General features: G+C 35.9%; 3 protein-coding genes across 3 annotated transcripts; 2 read left to right on the forward strand and 1 right to left on the reverse strand.

The window, feature by feature from the left end:
• Positions 1-1,372: 1,372 nt before the first annotated feature.
• On the forward strand, positions 1,373-4,115 carry LOC143426717 (cytochrome P450 4C1-like). Its single transcript, XM_076900323.1, is given in 11 exon segments — positions 1,373-1,526; positions 1,854-1,963; positions 2,045-2,135; positions 2,282-2,467; positions 2,582-2,681; positions 2,757-2,859; positions 2,964-3,239; positions 3,309-3,377; positions 3,459-3,627; positions 3,714-3,893; positions 3,958-4,115. Coding segments are annotated over 11 exon segments (1,596 nt in total).
• Positions 4,116-5,487: 1,372 nt separating this feature from the next.
• LOC143426728 (cytochrome P450 4C1-like) lies at positions 5,488-8,141 on the reverse strand. Its single transcript, XM_076900351.1, has 12 exons — positions 7,991-8,141; positions 7,796-7,905; positions 7,572-7,662; positions 7,250-7,435; positions 7,044-7,137; positions 6,868-6,970; positions 6,679-6,781; positions 6,495-6,601; positions 6,331-6,399; positions 6,081-6,249; positions 5,794-5,973; positions 5,488-5,657 (listed from the first exon to the last, which is right to left on the reverse strand). The coding sequence occupies exons 1-12, from the start codon at positions 8,139-8,141 to the stop codon at positions 5,488-5,490; spliced, it is 1,533 nt and encodes a 510-aa protein (XP_076756466.1).
• Positions 8,142-11,147: 3,006 nt separating this feature from the next.
• On the forward strand, positions 11,148-16,616 carry Ac13e (Adenylyl cyclase 13E). Its single transcript, XM_076900336.1, has 7 exons — positions 11,148-11,442; positions 11,639-13,098; positions 13,235-13,489; positions 13,591-14,042; positions 14,230-14,385; positions 14,458-14,654; positions 14,742-16,616. The coding sequence occupies exons 1-7, from the start codon at positions 11,162-11,164 to the stop codon at positions 16,372-16,374; spliced, it is 4,434 nt and encodes a 1,477-aa protein (XP_076756451.1). The 5' UTR covers positions 11,148-11,161; the 3' UTR covers positions 16,375-16,616.
• The last annotated feature ends 2,167 nt before the right edge of the window (positions 16,617-18,783 follow it).

The raw sequence follows: 18,783 nt of genomic DNA on the forward strand, positions 1-18,783 counted from the left end.
GTTGTTTACATTGTGCAATGATAATTGTTGGTATCAACAATTGTTACTTTATAATACTCGTCGGGAATACATTTAATTTTATCGCATTCGCTTGGAACATATAAATAATTTATAACAATAAATTATCGGACACTGAGAATAGCTTGTGCGAATTTACAATTTTCCAATGCACGCGACATTCTAATTAATTCGTAAAAATTATTTTGTATCATATTGCTCCGTGCGTATCACAACTGTTTAGCACAATTTAATTGCTTCTGGACAAGAGAACGTGAACGGGAAACAGAAAACTTGTGTAACTACATGTAACAGGAAAAACATCATTTGCGAGCCTAATAATTATTAATCACCGTACGCGTGCGTTAGTTTTAAGTATTTATTAGAACGATAATACCTCCACCCTGTACCTACCAATCGCGAGGATTACATGCACTTAAGAATGATTTATTAGACGATCTTGAAACACGTATTTCACGATAGATATTTATTAATAGATAGGTATATTGATAGATAGGTTTATTAACACATATCGATATGGATAGGTATATGCAGGTATATTTAGAGAAATTTTTCGGTCTGACGACGGACGATCAACGACACGAATCAAGTACTATGCATAAAGGGACTTACTTAACTTTTACACACGATATGCACGTGTTAAATACTTTTTGTTGCAAATGTTATTAGCATACGCGCTCTTCTCCTTATCGATCGTGCGTTCCATGCGCAAAAACCAGTGAAATCTTTTGAAAAGATAATTGCAACACGCGATTACATTCGTGCCAGCTCGCACCTCGCCGAGGACTCGAGGACTCCCCGTGTCATCGATGGATTAAATATTGGTCCCGAATGTAGCCGTTGAATAAAGATGAAAACGTTGTTCGACCCTGAGGACGAAGTCTATGATAATACGACGGCGAACCGACACCAGGCAGGATGAAACCCAGCGCATATTTCATTTAAATTATTCAACATAACAGTTTCCTAAGTACATCCTGAAACTTACTTACGTTGCCCCCCCCCCTACCTTTTTGTTACCTAGCACTGTACGACCTCACAGATATTTCTAGTACTTCGTAACAAGCGTTGCAAGCAGAAACTCGTGAGCTCTCGATGTTATTCGACCAGCGAATTCGGCTTACGCATTGACCCTGACATCTGAACTCGGTTTTTAACTTTCGCGTTAACATTCAAGAGAGGGAGGATAGACGATTAAAACAATCTAAATAACTACATGTTAGATGTTCTCCGTAGTGTATCGTCCTTTGTTAGTTCGTTCGTATCTTGAATAGTGTTCTTAAAACATTCAACCGTTTCGTACAGTAGTTACAGATAATAACATTCCATTCGTGGGAAGAATTATACGGTTACAATGATAACCGGGATATTGTGGTTGGTTACGTTTGTCGTTGCTATACATTATTTCGTATTGCATTATGGAAATCCTGGGAGGAAGATCAATCTCATACCAGGGCCGACCGCGATACCATTTTTCGGCAATCTGTTACTGTTTCAAGGCTCACGTCGTAAGTAGGACAGAGTTCCCTTAAATCGCTTTAACCCTTTCACTGCCAGGCGAACCTAAAGCGTCTTGCCCTGGGTGGTAAGGTTTTATTTTTAAGAAAGCGTGAAATTTCACAAAAATCAATTAATATTAACTCGCAGATACATTATTAAAATGGTATTTACAATTTAAACGATACCTTTCCAACGATTTCTAACTCGAACGGCTATAAACTTATTATATTATATACTCTGACCAATTAGCTGAACTAAGCAGTTAAACTAAACTTGTAGCGAATAGGTTACTCGGATCGGTAAAGATATATTTTGATTTGCTTCTATCATCGTAGACGACATTTGGACGAGATTTCGGAAATTGAGCGCACAGTATTATCCGCTTAATCGAATCTGGAACGTAACGCATGCGCACATTAACATTCATCATCCGGATCATGTCGAGGTTGCTAAAAATTTCTATTCAATTATGTTTATGAATATATCTGTAAAGCTATCTATATTTCGAATTCACTATACTGTTTAGACAATCCTCGGAAATACAAAACTCACGCAGAAAGCTTGGATATATAAAATCATAGAACCATGGCTTGGCACTGGACTTCTCACTGCTTCAGGTACCATTTTTTACTCTCAATTTTCACGGTTTATCTCGTAAAATGTTTCAAGCAACAGATCACGAAATTAAATGAATATATTATAACAATAATTAAGAGTAGACGTTCATTCACTGGTAACAACGAAGATGGTAATGCTTTTGTAGGTATCAAGTGGCAAACGCGTAGGAAAATGTTGACTCCGGCGTTTCATTTCAATGTGCTTCAACAATTTGTAGACATTATTATTAACGAAGGGGAGCTATTGATTAAAAGGTTAAGGAAAGAGAGAGGGCCAACCGTGCAAGATTTGTTTAGTATAATTAGCGAGTTTACTCTGAACACGATAAGCGGTAATTCCAGAAATACGTCACGATAATTCCACGGTTATATCCATGTCGAGTGTAATGGAATATTTATTTTAAGAAGTAACGTACGTAAAAAAAAATCATAACGATCATTTTTAGAGACTGCAATGGGAATTTCATTGAAGGATCCAAGTATGGTTAATTATCAATATAAATATCGTCAAGCGATGCCGGATATGTTACAATGCATCACGTACAGGTAAAAACTGTGGTAAGCATAATAATTAATAATAATTAATAGTAATTAGAAGTAATTAAAATATTCTTTTCATAGAATGGTCAGACCTTGGTTCTATCCTGACGTGACTTTTAACTTAACGCCTACAAAATGGCTACAGTCTAAATTGCTCAAGATATTACACGGATTCAGTAGGATGGTCAGTTTCAAATTAAGATTAATGTTTAATTATTATAATTGCTTGGAAATTGGATTCGATCACATTCGAACTAATCGAACACACTCGATTTACATGACCATTAGATCATCCAGCAAAGGAAACAGTATCATGAACAATCCAATGACCGTTCTGCATTGACGAACGGGAACGATTATCCCGAAGGTATATGATACAAAAAAAAGGAACTAACGAATCTATCTGAGAATACTTATCGTTTAACGTTTAATGTAAAACGTGTCCATTTTTGTGCAGTTCGTAAAAAAAGGCTTGCCATGCTTGATCTGCTGATCGCAGCTCATGGATCTAATCAGATAGACGACGAAGGTATCAGAGAAGAAGTCGATACATTTATCTTCAAGGTATGCTTTCTGTTTCTTCTTTTGTTCTACAAATAATACATATACATTTTTTTTTCTTTTTATTTGTAGGGTCACGATACTACAGCGGTGTCCCTTTGTTTCACAATAATGCTTTTTGCCGAACACCCAAAGATTCAGGTAATTTTCTTTTTTATTGCGAGAATTGATCAGCGGAAAAGGCGAATTAATTCAGTGAACGTTCGCTGCGACCGTGTTCAGGATCGAGCGAGAGCGGAGGTAAAGGAAGTGATGGAGCAGAACAACGGAAAATTGAACATGTCCGCCATTCAAGAGCTTTCGTATCTCGAGAGGTGTATCAAGGAATCACTTCGACTTTATCCAAGCGTGCATTCCATATCTCGTGACACGGAAGTTGATTTAAAATTCCGTAATTATCAGCGAATAATTTCCGTCTTTCATAATATCATTATCATCCGTGACTAGCATTTGTTATGCAAAGTATTGCGTTTTCAGACAATTACGAAATACCAAACAAGACTGCCGTAATCGTACAAATATTCGACACTCACAGAGATCCACGATATTGGCCGAACCCGAATACTTTCGATCCGGATCGATTTCTACCGGAAAACTCCCGTGGACGGCATCCTTACTCTTACATACCTTTTAGCGCTGGTCCAAGAAACTGCATTGGTAGGCTTTCGTATAATATACGATAAGCAATTATCCTCATCGGTCGCCTTTCTTCTTTTCGCAGGGCAAAAGTTCGCTATGTTGGAACTGAAGGCAGTGATGGCGCTCCTCTTGTACAATTTCTCTTTGGAGCCCGCAGACTACCTCAAGGATGTCCAGTTTCTCTGGGGCATGATATTGCGACCGGCACATACGGTCCGATCAAAATTCATTCCTCTCTAAATCATTATCGGTATCTCGAATGTCTTTCTGGAACCAGTGAATTCCTCTTAAGCTTTGCGCAATACAGTAGGGCATGACACTTGTACTTATAATAATTCGAAGAATTATTGTTTCATTGGACGGAATAATTTATGTTCACCGATATCGAATTTCTTTGGTATAGTATAGTATAGTATAAATATATTCTTTTCCTCATTGTTACATACTTAAATTGATTATATGCAATGGTTTGTAATACGATTATGTTGTTTGCTGTATATCATAGAGGAAAACGTTAAGGTATCGATGAAGGAAAGTACGCTTTTAAAGGAACTTAGTCAATCGTTTCCTCTTTTTGTTATAGATAAGTGTCTTGTGAGGAAAGACGGATTGTAGACTTTAAACAGTCGATGAAATTCTATTTACTTAGTTAATGTTGATTTAGTCATACTTCCAAGAAAAAACGAGAGGAAACGAGAGAGGAAATAAGAAAAGGGAGCATTGGATAGTAAGAAATATTGTATTATAAGTACAAGTATCGTCATAAAACGAAGTTATGTTGTAATATATTGTCCATTTTACTGAATAATTCAATTATTTAAGATAATACAACAAGTTTTGTTGATAACCTGCAAATATAACCACCTGCCACTTTTCCTTTTCATATCCGCAAATCAGAATAAGACGGCTATACGAAATTAAAATTTAGACACAGTAAGGCCTTAATGAGATTGCAAGAATGATGTCACTTCCGGAAATTAAGCCAATTCTAGGAAAGGACGTCATTTCCAAGAAATGGAAAAGTATAAGTACCTTCTATTAAAATTCTGACTCAAAGTCCAGAAACCGTAATCTTGATCGAAAGATCCCGAAAATTGGACTTTGTATGGGGAGAGCATTATGTAACAGGAGGTATTCTTCTTATTCAGTAATTTCTTGAGAAATGACGTTGTTTCCAACAGTTATTAAATTTAAAAGTAATTTTATTACGGTAGGAGCCATTTTTACGAGTGTATCCTTGTTCTAAGATTGGAGTTGTTTATTCTAGGATTGCTGTACGGGTAATTAATTATTTAAATCTTTAATTAAAAATAATCGATCATATATTCAAACTTCTTTACAATGTACGAACTATAGACGTACACTTACCTATATAAGTTATCCTTATACATTATCTTATATATATGCATATATATTACGTATAATATGTACATAATAATTAATACAATTATTTAGATAAATCCGTTTACATAGTCAAATTTTTCGTATAAAAATATAAATGTCTTCAACTACTTTTACTAGGACCAGCTACAATGACGTGCTGGTCATTTTGGTTACGCTTCTCTTCCACCTTTTTTGCACGAAAAATAGTGGCAAAAAGTCACTGCGAACGTTAAATCGTAACGTCCAGTGGAATAATTTTCGTCCTAATTGAACCCGATGGTCGCAAAACCATGTCCAAATTAAACTTGATATTCTTAAGGTAGTCCACTGGCTGGAAAGAGAAGTTAAACAAGAGGATCGCCAGCGTTACCTTTAGTTCCAACATAGCAAACTTTCTTCCTACAACGAGAAAGATATAAATAGGAAAAAGGGATTGATAAAAGCTTTTACTTTTAATGTGAATATGACGCTATTTAGTAACAATAATGCTTAGTAAAATAAATGCTTAAACAGATGAACAAACTCAGTTTCTTACCAATACAATTTCTTGGACCAGCGCTAAAAGGTATGTAAGAGTAAGGATGTCGTCCACGGGAATTTTCAGGTAAAAATCTGTCCGGATCGAAAACCTCCGGATTCGGCCACAACCGTGGATCTCTGTGTGTATCGAATATGTGTACGTTTATCGTTACGCCCGCAGGTACTTCATAATTATCTGAAAACACATTTTTATTGTAACGCTGAGAATGATGAAACAAATATCAATAGTAGTGTATTGTCAAAGTAAGATTCAGCTGACAACGAATAGAATGTGATAGTTACTTAATTTTACACTTTTCTCTGTTAAGCGACCTATGCCAGGCACGCTTGGATAAAGTCGAAGTGATTCTTTGATGCACCTCTCGAGATATGATAGCTCTTGAATGGCGGACATGTTCAATTTTCCGTTGTTCTGCTCCATCACTTCCTTTACCTCCGCTCTCGCTCGATCCTGAACACAGTCGCAGCAAACGTTTATCGAATTAATTCGCCTCTTCCGCTGATCAATTCTCGCAATAAAAAAGAAAATTACCTGTATCTCTGGGTGTTCAGCAAAAAGCATTATTGTAAAACAAAGAGACATTGCTGTGGTATCGTGTCCCTAACAGAATAAGATTTTTCCATTTTATTATTTTCTAAACTAGCTTACTTAGCTACAACTTTATCCAATAAGTAATAAAAATAAAAATTCTTTACTTTGAACATAAATGTTTCAACCTCATCTCTGATACCCGCGTCATCTATCTGATTAGTTCGATGGGCTGCTATTAATAAATCAAGCATAGCAAGTCTTCTTTTACTATCTACATGCAAATAAGAGTACGCCTCGTTAATTTCATTAATCACTGGTTCAGATAGGTTTAATTTACTATACACATACGTGCAATTTCAACGTTTCCATTTTCCTGACAAGAGTTATCGTCAAAACCGATTATATATCGGTTATTGGTCTCTTCATGATATTGCTTCCGCTCATCAATGATCTGTAACATATTAATTAGAGAGAATGTGGTAATGATATGGATATTAACGAACAGATTTTTAATCGAACGTAAGACGGAATGATTACCTTATTAGTGAAGCCATGCAATATTTTAAGCAACCTAGATTGCCTCCACCCTGGAGGGCAGAGATTGAAAACGATGTCGTTATAAAACCATGGCCTAGTAAATCTATAAACAAAATGTTTAAATCATATGTATCGTATAGTGAAATATGAAAATAATTCGAACAAAAATTACTCGCCTGTATATCGGAATCCGTCCCATCTCGTGTACAGCATTGCGATACTTATGTTGAAACTCCCCCTTGTCTTTCAGTGAGACCCCCATAGCAGTTTCTAAAAAGGATCGGTTATCTAAAGACCTTTTGCTACTTCCATTCTAGTCCGACATAATTATTATCATGTAACATTTATTTCGATATTATAAAAGCGACAATTTTTCATTTACCGCATATAATGTTCAAGGTATGCTCGCTTATAAGAGGCCACAGATCTTTAACGACAGGTCCTTTTTCATTTTTCAAAGTCTGAACCAACTCGTTTCCTTGTTCGATGAAAATTTCGACGAACTGTCGAAGTATGTTGAAATGAAACGCTGGTGTTAACATTTTCCTACGAGCTTGCCACATAGCACCTAGAGGAAGATTAATATCTATAATAAAATTATATTTACTACTTCGCTTATACATTTTCGCTACAACTGATTAAGACGGAAAAGTGAAATAACGTGTTATTGCGATATCGCAAAATAAGAAAGTAAGAAACGATACCAGAAGTGGTAAGAAGTCCGGATCCGAGCCACGGGTGCATGAATATGTACGTCATGCTTTTTTGTGTGAATTTGGGATTTCCTAAAACTGCCTAGATAACAGAGGACATGAACAATACAGATCTTCGTTAATTAAATCTACATAGTTCATTTAATTCGTTCGAAATAATTAGTATGCAATAGAAGGCATAGACGAATGAAAATTAAGGGAAGCACGTAAAGTACCTCGATGGCATCCGGATGAACAATATTAATCATCGAGGAGGTGAATGTCCAAATCTGATAAATTGGAAAATACTCCCTACTCAATTTTCGCAAGAATATCCAAGTGTCATCTATAATGGTGTAAAGACAAATCAAATGTATGCTCGGTGATTAAATTAATTGGTTTAGAAGAGGGATAAAGTTGTCACTACTTACTCGCTGTACCTAGTAAAGAGTAAACATTCCCAAGTATTGGCAATGCTAGCGGCCCTGGTATCGCATTAATTTTCTTACATATTACATAGTGTAACGTAATGTAATGTATACTAGTCACGAGGACAACAAAAAGTAGTATCGTGATAATCATTGTGTAATCAAACTTCAATATCGTTGTCATTCAATCATGTAATCAAATTTCGATATCGCCTTACAATTGCATCTGTTTTAAAGCGATCGACATTAAAAACAATTTTTATTTTTAATTACCACCGTCCACGTGCTTCAGACACTTTTCAATGATGATAAGCAATAACTTATTAATTAAATTACAAATCATCGAAGTTAATTGAAGAACTGTTAACTACTACGTTGTATAGCCGTTTCGATCATGTGTATCAATAATTTTAATCGTGTCCGTTATCGCAGAAGTCGATCGTCAAGAAATATGACAGTTCCTCTGTCACACTTAGGAATTATCCCTTTCTGGTACAATCCGTGTGGAAAGAAAGGATTAACTAAGTGATTAAAGTATGCCTGCTGTTTTCGGCATATTCATGAAATTCTGAACTCTGAATTTCTGTTTTCGAAGAAAAAATTTTCTTTTCCAAGAAAAGAAATTATTTTACATCAGACGAAGAAGAAGATTACGCGAGTACTTACAAAAATTGTTCTCGGACAAATTGAACAGAACTAATGGATACGTTTTCGTAGACGGTACAAGAATCAAGCTACATAATCGAAGTAAGTAAAAAGACAATGTCAAGATATCACTTGCTACTGACGAAGGAAGACTCGCTTTCAGACATAAATACTTCCCCTACTACTGATACCAACTTCTTTTAGCAGAATAAAATGATTGGAAATTCAGGTTTTATATGTCACGGTCAACAACTTTGACGCCAAACACATACAAGTACTTTTAATACATATTATTCTGTAATGTTTTCTAATATATTTTATAATTAATTACCCTCCTACAAAGCATTATACAATCCTGAACTGTGCATCCACACGCAGTTTTAAAATGACTAATTAAATTGTTAAATATTATAAATATAAAGAAACGTCTATAATCTGCAGTAGAAACATTATTAAATTGATTAATTAAGATATTACTAAAATAATAAAAAGACTTGTGAGGTTCTAAAGTTCAGCATGTAATAATGAAAGGAATAAATTTCAAGAAAGGAAATTCAAGTTAAGGAACATTAAAGTGATTTTTATTGACTAACTCTATAGAGAAGATTTACGTAATAGATATGCTAATGGCCGATTACCTCGAGGTTAAAAATCCCGAACAGTTTATTTAAGCACAAACGACCCATTTTGATTTTTAATGCCTCACTATTGTATCGCTCCTTCCGGTACGCAACCTAGCGTGACAAAGCATTCATTTATTCTAGTTCATGTTCCAATATTTTCTCTGGATTTTCAATTCTTCAAATGGGAAACACACAGAAGTTTCCAGACAACTTATCATTAAAGATAATTCGTGCAATCAGTCCTACCAGAGGAAAAGAGTTAGGGAAGAACATAGCTGACTACGCAATCTACGTGCATTCGAAGCGACATTATGTTGTTTAGAACTTTAGAAATTAATTACTTTGAAACGCAGAAACTGAGAAACGCCATCGCGGTACTTCAAGCTTTAGCAGTTATACTCACTTTGAAACGTAGAAACAGATAAGCGCCATCGCGTTGTTTACAATTTCAGAAATTAATTACTTTGAGATGCAGAACTGAGAAGCGCCATCGCGGTGCGTCGAACTTTAGAGCTTACGTTAATAATTAATCATTAACGTATTTAAATATACGCGATGCTAGCCCTTAAATGAGAATAAAGCAGTATAATAATGATGGGAAATAAATAGTATAATTGTATAATAATGATGAGAAATAAATAATATAATAAACTATTCTCTCGCCTCTTCTTGAACGTAGAATCGAACCCCTGATGCTGGTTGATCGAAGAGATTTCTTAAATTTCATTGATTCTTCAAAGCCGTCCTTCTCCCTTTATCTTTCCTGCTATGACATCTATAGCAAAAAGAAAAACCGATTAGCTAATTAATATTAACCGGTAATATTTACCGGGACCGACGCTAAAGTGGTACGAGAGCTGTATAGTAACGAATGCTCTAGTAGCTGAATGCCGCAGATAGAATACAAGAACGTATTGAGTGAGTAATAAATTATCCTGCGCTTCATTGATGGTTTCTTTCAATTGCGCGATCAGTAATGCAGTTTGGATGGTAGGAAGTTGAATGGGTTTATAGGGTCTATCTTATTCCTCGTCTGTGGGATAACTTGGAATATAATATTTCCCATTGCAACGTCTTGAAGTTTACCCCGGACGTTTCCCCGTAGCGTATATTAGATTCTGAAACGGTCAGTTCAGTTTATTATCAGTAAAGCACAAGTAGTCTTGTTAACAGATGAGCTTTCTAGTCGTCTGGGCGCTGTCATCGATAAATTCAAGATGGCTATAGTGCATTACAAAAGAGAAAATTCGAAACCTATAAACGATTATTTTTAATAATATAAGACACTAGGTTAATCGCGAGGAGTTCAATTGAAATTTCAGTGATAGATGGAACGTTGATATTTCTCGGTAACACTCAAAGAGAATAGAAATGAAAATGGTAATTCTGAAAACGAGCTGATTTCAGGAAGAATCTCCGATGTCAGCGAGGAGGATGATTCCCTTAGTTTTGTGGCGATTTCGCCAGTGATCAAAGTGAACTGACTGGCCTGTAAGTTTCTCAGTTAACAAAGTTACTTTACTACACGTAGACGGATACATTGTTTCCGTCACCTCATCGTGTTATTACCGACAAAGTTACAACAGCATGCTGTCATTTGCAGTAAACGTTTTATAATTAATTACCCTCTGAATAACTAGTTAAGCTCTAGTATCGAATATATTTTTTATACTCCCGTTTCTATTACTAAATAATCAGTAAATGAACAGACTCAGAAATATGCTTATCCGAATTTCGCTTGGAAACAATTATATTAGCAGAACTGAGACTTTTATACTTTCTTTTTAATGACAGTGTTCCTAATGAAATCGGTCCGCTTATTTGCAATGTGTTTAATTAATATTTGTATCCTTTGTAATACAAAATTGTTTCCATCTTTGTTTCAGAGTAATTTAAATTGTCAAGTATGACTCCCCCTTTGAATCGAAAACGTAGCTCGTCTGTTAGTTTTACAAGAGCTAAAGATGATAGCAAAGATGCTTCAGACGAAATCCATATATCTTTAGCACCGTATATACAGACATATTTGGCGCATAGCGGACAAGGGGTTGGATGTTGTGGAATTAGCCTTCCTGTACCATTCGAGCGTGCAGCAGCAAGATCTTGGTGGAATCCTAGATTCGATTCAGAGATACTGGAAGAACAATTCAAAAGAAGTGCCTTTCCACAAATTAGGTTAAGATTCCGGTATATAATACAACTTTCTATTGGATGCGCCTAACCTCTCTCTAATTTAGATACAGTTTATTTAGCGTGCAATTGGTCGTAAACTCATATAGAAAGTTTATATCACCAAAAAAGAAGAAGCTTCTAAGTTATTACGCTCTGATCGATATAGGAAGAAAGTGACTGCAATTTAGTATTAATACGTATCGTATTTCAGGTACGCCCTAACATACATCCTACTGGTATCTTTAACATGGCTGACATACTTTATTATAATCGGAGTAGAATATAATACTACAACATGGCCAGCTATAGTAGCAGTTTTCACTACTGTCGGTGCAATGGTATCCGCAGTCCTGTATCTAACTCATACAGATCGTTACAAGAGTTATGTATTACCAATTTCATTAGGGGTTGCAACCATGCTCTGCACCCTATCGCTACTCTTTCTCACAATAGTGCCGCCCTATATAGATGGCTTAACTCTAGTCGGACATTTTACGCTATGTTCTGAGATTTTATTATTGATTTACACTGTGTTGCCAATGCCATTGTATGCTTGTGTGGGAATATCAACGATTTATTCTTTTCTATTTGAATTTTTGACTGCCTATCTCTATGGTACTAAAAGTGCAAGGGAAAAGTTTTTTAACGAGCATGCTTCATCGAACGTGTCTACAGAGAAAGATGTCAAGATAAATTCTAACAAAATGTCAACAGCTGCATATTCTTTTTTGAAAAACTTTAGCAACAGTCAATTTTCTAGTGTGATGCAAGACAACATCGAATTTACAACTACAAGTACGAAAACAGGATCGTATTCTCAAGATTCCAAATTGTTATCCGCAATTGGAACAAAGTCGAATCAAGAATCTCTAGTTGAAAACGTCTCCAGAGTTTTCAATAACACAAACATTCTCAATAATTTAAACTCTAGCATAATATCAATGATAGCCAATGCTAATTCTACCTTAAACGCTTCATCTAATGATTTACACTCCAATGGGGTAAATAATGCAACTTCGATAGTGGGAGACAATGTGCTAACCCATAAAAGTGGTGAAATAAACTATTTTTTAAGTAGCAACATATCTAACCGATCATATACGGACGATAATTATTTTTCTACGAGTCTTGGAATAAGAATCTTAATGCAGATCTGCATTCATCTGATAGGTATACATATTTTAATAATGACTTTTGTAAGGATGCGCGGTACGTTCATGAAAGTCGGCCAATCGTTGCTGGTACGACGTCAGCTGGAAATGGAGAAGCAACTTAAAGAGAAGATGATCCACTCGGTGATGCCGCCCAAGGTCGCGGATTGGTTAATGGAAGAAAGTGAACGCGAAAGAGAACGGGAGGATTCTTTAAAGAAAGGTTCGATACCGTCCAATAACACGGATATCCGCTCATTGTTTCGACCATTTAATATGCACTCAATGGAAAATGTTAGTATCCTATTTGCTGATATTGTTGGGTTCACGCGAATGAGCTCAAATAAGACTGCAGAAGAATTAGTTGGCATTTTGAATGATCTTTTTGAAAGATTTGACGAATTATGCGAACAACATGGATGCGAGAAGATTTCTACATTGGGAGATTGCTATTATTGTGTAAGCGGATGCCCAGAGCCAAGGCCTGATCATGCAAAATGTTGCATTGAAATGGGATTAGGTATATTGAAATTTTTTTTCTCTTTTATCTATAGTATTGCTTCAAATCCATCGTTCGAGAAACGATGAATTTTTCAAATTCTTTCTGCTCAAATATTATTTTATCATTCAATACGTTCGTACGTATATTTCAACAGCCATGATAGAAGCTATAAAACAATTTGATATCGAAAGAAGAGAAGGTGTTAATATGAGAGTCGGAGTGCACACTGGAACTGTCCTGTGCGGAATTGTAGGTACCAAGAGGTTTAAGTTCGATGTCTGGTCTAACGATGTGACTCTAGCTAACAAACTAGAGAGTACGGGAATACCAGGAAGGGTTCATCTAAGTGAAAAAACGTTAAGCTTCCTTAATGATCGATATCTTACAGAAGAAGGGGATTTAATAAATAGTATTAACCATATATATTATTATTTATACGGACAGAAAAATTTTCGTCCATATTTAATCGTAAAATAAAAAGAATTAATAGCAATACGTTTTACGTTTCAGATGTTAAAACTTATTTCATAAAAAGTCGAAAATCAGACTTCACCAACCAGTTCATAATGAATATCACGTCTCCGAAAAGTATATCGCCCTTGATGCAGTCGCGTAATCGTTTAGCTTCTTGTAATAGTCAATTTAAGTCGAAAAATCATTACCTCCATATGGTTACTAATGCGAGTAATTATAGAATGAAAGCGAACTCATTGCCAAGTATTCTAGATTCTGAAAACGGAGATACCGATAACGCGGATGAAAAGGAGAACACGAATAAAAGTCCGGTATCTGTTGCCAGTTATGGGAAAAAGAAAGCGCGAAATAAACCGTGGAAGTATATACAACGACAACGGACTACTGAAGAAATGACACCGTTAGAAATGGAAGAAGCCAAAGTTATTATTGCCGAACGATCGAAAAATGAATCTCAATCATACGAAGATCACAATGGATTTAGGCAGGTCAAAATCGCGTCGATAAAACTTCTTACTTTAATCATAATTAAATAAATAAATAAAGTTATGTTATTGATCGGAGCGAAACAAGAACTTTGTTCCATTCAAGTAAAAAAGCGCTCAGCTCAATACGTACAACAATAACTAACTTGCATCCCAATCTCGTTTGTATATAAGTTGTATTCCTTTGCAGAATACATCTCAGAATGACATTGAAATGGATCCAAATCCTGTACCTTCTAGTCCTTTATTGTCTGGTCAAGAGCCACTCAGTCGTGCCTCTTCTATGTGTAGCAGGAAAGACTCCGGAATCAGAAGCAACAGTAGGCGTAGCAGTATACAGCAACAGGCATGCATACATGTTCTGTAACTAATAACGAACTATGTTGAAAGCATCTTGTAATTAATTTACTTGTTTTAGTTATTTTTAATGAACGGCATGGCTCAGGGAGATTTACTGGCGCACAGGGTGAGTGGCTATTATACTTCTAGTTCGACGTTAAACTCTGTTCAAGAGCCATCGTCCTCGGTACCCTATCCGTTCCCTCCGGCAGTTACGGATACATTTGGCGCGTGTTTTCATAAATTAAGAAAACAGTCTGATTTACAGTTAATCAGGTAAATAAACTATTTTGCATATGTAGAAATTGCTACTACACATATTTGAAAACTATTCTGATACGTGCATTTTTGCTTTTCACGAAGGTGCGTCCAAGATAACGTGAGCTCTCAACGATCATACTTCGTGAAACCTCCGCTATCGAGTTTCACTCTTTTCTTCAAAAACACAGAGATGGAGAAGGAGTACAGGGAAAATGCTCACAAGGTTAGCGAATGTATCAGTGGAAATCCACCTACTCTGGCTACTTCGAGATTCAATACGTATTTTGATATTTTGATATCGGCGTTGGTTTATACTGCCGTTACAGTCTCGATTTTCTTACTTTGCGAGCCAACTTTATACTACATGATATTTTTCGTATGCGCTACCGCCATACAAATTATAGCGGTATCACTTTGTGTTCGTCAACTCTTATACCCAGATATGGTGCACGCGACATTGACGCAGCAGATATTTAAATTCTTCTCGCAATGGTATCCTTGGCATATTTGCGGCGCAATCCTAGTCGGCTTACCGGTCGCCTCTATTCTTCTTAATTACACGTGCAGTAATTTTCATAATCTGAACGATTTTGAATATTATTATGGTTACTTGATCGTAATCAGTTTGGTTCACTTCTGCAATTTTACACAACTCAATTGCTGGATGAAAAATTTTTTGGTAACGTTCATGGGTGTATTGTTTCTTTGTCTCGTGATGAATCACCTGTCGTACGATCAAGATCTCGGTAATCAATTCGTTAACGATCTGCTAAATTACTCCAAATCCGCTCGTTTGATTAGAGATGAATTTAATGAAACTGTTGGAAAACAAGCAATCAATCCACTAATGAAAATTGTTGTGAGCCAACAAGAAGCAGAAATCAGATATCACGAAAGATTATACAATTCGGAAATTTTTTTAGATATAATACTTTTACTCTTGTTAGTCTGGTTTTTGAACCGTGAGTTCGAGATCAGCTATCGTTTAAGCTTTCATGGTAACGCGGTAGCCGCACGGGACAAAAGTCGCGTACAGTCAATGAAAAATCAAGCCGATTGGCTTTTGCACAACATTATACCCAAATACGTTGCTGATCAGTTGAAGACCACTGCTAAATATTCGCAGAATCATAAAGTTGTAGGTATAATATTTGCGAGTATAGTGAACTTTAACGAGCTCTACGACGAATCTTATTTAGGTGGCAAGGAATACCTGCGCGTCCTTAACGAGTTAATCGGTGACTTCGACGAATTGTTAGAAAAACCGGAATTCTCAAACGTAGAAAAGATCAAAACTATCGGCAGCACTTTCATGGCAGCGAGCGGTTTAAATCCGCAAGTCAGAGAGCAAAGTGAACACGAGTACACGCATCTGTTTCAATTAGTAGATTTCGCCATGGCCATGCATAAAGTAATAAACGATTTCAATCGAGATTTGCTTGGTTTCAAGTTGATTTTGAGAATTGGCTTTAATTACGGCGACGTGACCGCCGGAGTGATCGGCGCAACAAAGTTGTACTACGATATTTGGGGTGACGCGGTAAATATAGCGTCCAGAATGGACTCGACCGGTGTCGCTGGTAGGATACAAGTGGCCAAGAATGCTTTGGATGCCCTCTCGGAGCGATACGAGTTTGAACCGCGTGGCCAAGTCTATGTTAAGGGAAAGGATAACATGGACGTGTTTTTATTAATAGGAAAAAAGAACGATATTAATACAACGACGAGCACATAAATGTTTTCAGATGCCTAACGATATCAGATCGATCGATACGAAATTAATCGTTTGCGCGTTACACTTATATCAAACGTACGGATCCTGCCCGGATCCAGCTTCTAAGCGATATTTTTCGATCTCGTTAAGAATTGTATATGAATATCCGGTACAACGTGCCGTGAAACGTTTGAACACGTTAAAAAACACCGTACCTTACTTTTCAATTGCTCGCTCATTAAAGATATTTATTCTTAACGAAATGTTCACTGTATTTTTTTACGTAATATAAGAGCATCAGACGAGAGACCTACCAAAACACCTACCTTTATAAAAAAAAAGTACAAAGTTAAATCAATTCAAAGGGATGGAATTTTGTTGCTAATAATTATTGTTGCGAAAAATCAATCGAGACGTTAGCGCTATATAGGACGTATCTTTATTATTTGTATGTTGGATGAACGGATGAATGATGCGAATGTACGAATGAACGTTGTTTAAAAATTATCGACTATGATCGTCGTCAATAGTTCCTAATACAAAACAACGTGATTTATCGGACGACTATTAGCTTTATGCGTAAAAAATTGATCTTTCTCCTTTTCAGATTTTCCGATTCATTTACGTTTCTCCTACCAGATAGTACTATTCATTTTCCTTTTACGGCGTGAATAATTAATCAGAATTATTTGCAAATTTATGCTATCTAGTTATAGACGTATAACGAATCGGTTATAAAGAGACCTATTTGTTCAGAAAATTATGATGTAGAGCTTCAATATCTGTTCTAACTACAAGCACTCGTTCAACGTGTACAGAAATTAACAGGTGGTCGCTACAATCGGGCATAGGATGATCTTACACGTGTAAATGATCTGAAAATGTAGAATAATAGTTTTTCGTAAAAAATTTATTAATATTCACGAAGATTTGAACGAAATGTATTGCAAACAATTACAAATGAAGTGTTACATTAGCAACGTTAGTCCACGGTACGGTAAAAATTTGTCTCGCATGCGTACACTTCATTATTTCCGTACTTTGTAATTATAAATGTTACAGAAGGCCTCATAAACTCGTTAAGCGCGCGTGTAAATCTTTAAATTTCATTTCTTGGAGAGCTAAGCTTCTTATAAATAAATTCCCTTCTTAGTTCCGACTTATTGCCACGTGTAGAACCACCCTCTAGCCAACTGTACCACTCGTCATGCCATATTCAATGTCATTTCTCGTTAATTTTTCGCACGATGTTATATTATAAGAAACCTGTTTTAAGGTTACTATACTTCTCGAAAAACTTAGTACTCAAAGATTCCAATGCGAGGCTCCGATAGAAGTGAACTCGTTAGTATATCTTATCGCAACAGTGTTTCAGAATTTACTGCATTGACTACAGCATCAATAATAAAACCGTGCTTTACGAATCGATCATTCCGTCAATTTCTTAATCTAAACTACTTCACATATACTGCACTCTTTTCTTTTAATATCAGTAAAAACGTACATAAGGTGATAGAAAAAAAAGGGAAAAAATTGAAATATTTTGAGCATTTTACTGCAGTTGTACTTCAGGCAAGTTTTAGAAGTTCAACACATGAAGCCTTTTTTTCAACGTCCATTTTTCTTTTTCTCTTCTATATGCGCATATACATATGTATACGTATAAAAATTACAAAACGTGTTTTGGACTCTAACATTGTCTTAGTCGTACTTAAACGTGTTAATTAGAGCTTTCACTGCTCGCGCATTCGTAGCGCTCGAACTTCATTTTAAGAATTGATCACGAGTACGAGTACTCGAATATCTGAACTTAAAGACGAGTACTCTAGTAACAGAACTTGAACACGACTACTCGAGTACCGAAGCTGAAGATTATCCTTAGTGATAGTTCTCAAATATAAGGCTTTTCTCGTGTTCTAAAATTCAGATTAAAGAGATCAAATATAAGGAAGTTAACGTTTTATTTACATTTACGTACTGGAAGAGAATCTCATGTTCTGATCAAAAATATTGCTCTCTTTAATCTGAATTCAAATATGTAACAAACGTCTTGTATTTAAACGATGAACAACGATCATGAATTTGAATACACGAATTTCGAAATCAAGTCCGAACTACAATAAGTATTACAGCTACTTGAACGTCAGGACAGTAAGAGCTCAACGAATATTCGAATACTTGGTTCGAAACCTAGTTAGTACCGAAGTACTTTGATATAGATCTTCGTGAAACTATAATTATAAGTATAAGCTAATTGAAGGAGTATTGATGGGCAAAAGTATTTTTAATTTCATCGTTATCTCGATACGTGTACTATCGTTTTACGTAAAACGAAAAAATCGTTAGACTCCAGCGCGGTAACTAGTTTAACTAGTAATAAAATTTAAAGTTGATTAAAGTGTTGTACTCTATAAATAGTAATCTCGATAG

Source organism: Xylocopa sonorina, chromosome 1 (assembly GCF_050948175.1).
Source record: "Xylocopa sonorina isolate GNS202 chromosome 1, iyXylSono1_principal, whole genome shotgun sequence".
Classification (NCBI taxonomy): Eukaryota; Metazoa; Arthropoda; class Insecta; order Hymenoptera; family Apidae; genus Xylocopa; species Xylocopa sonorina.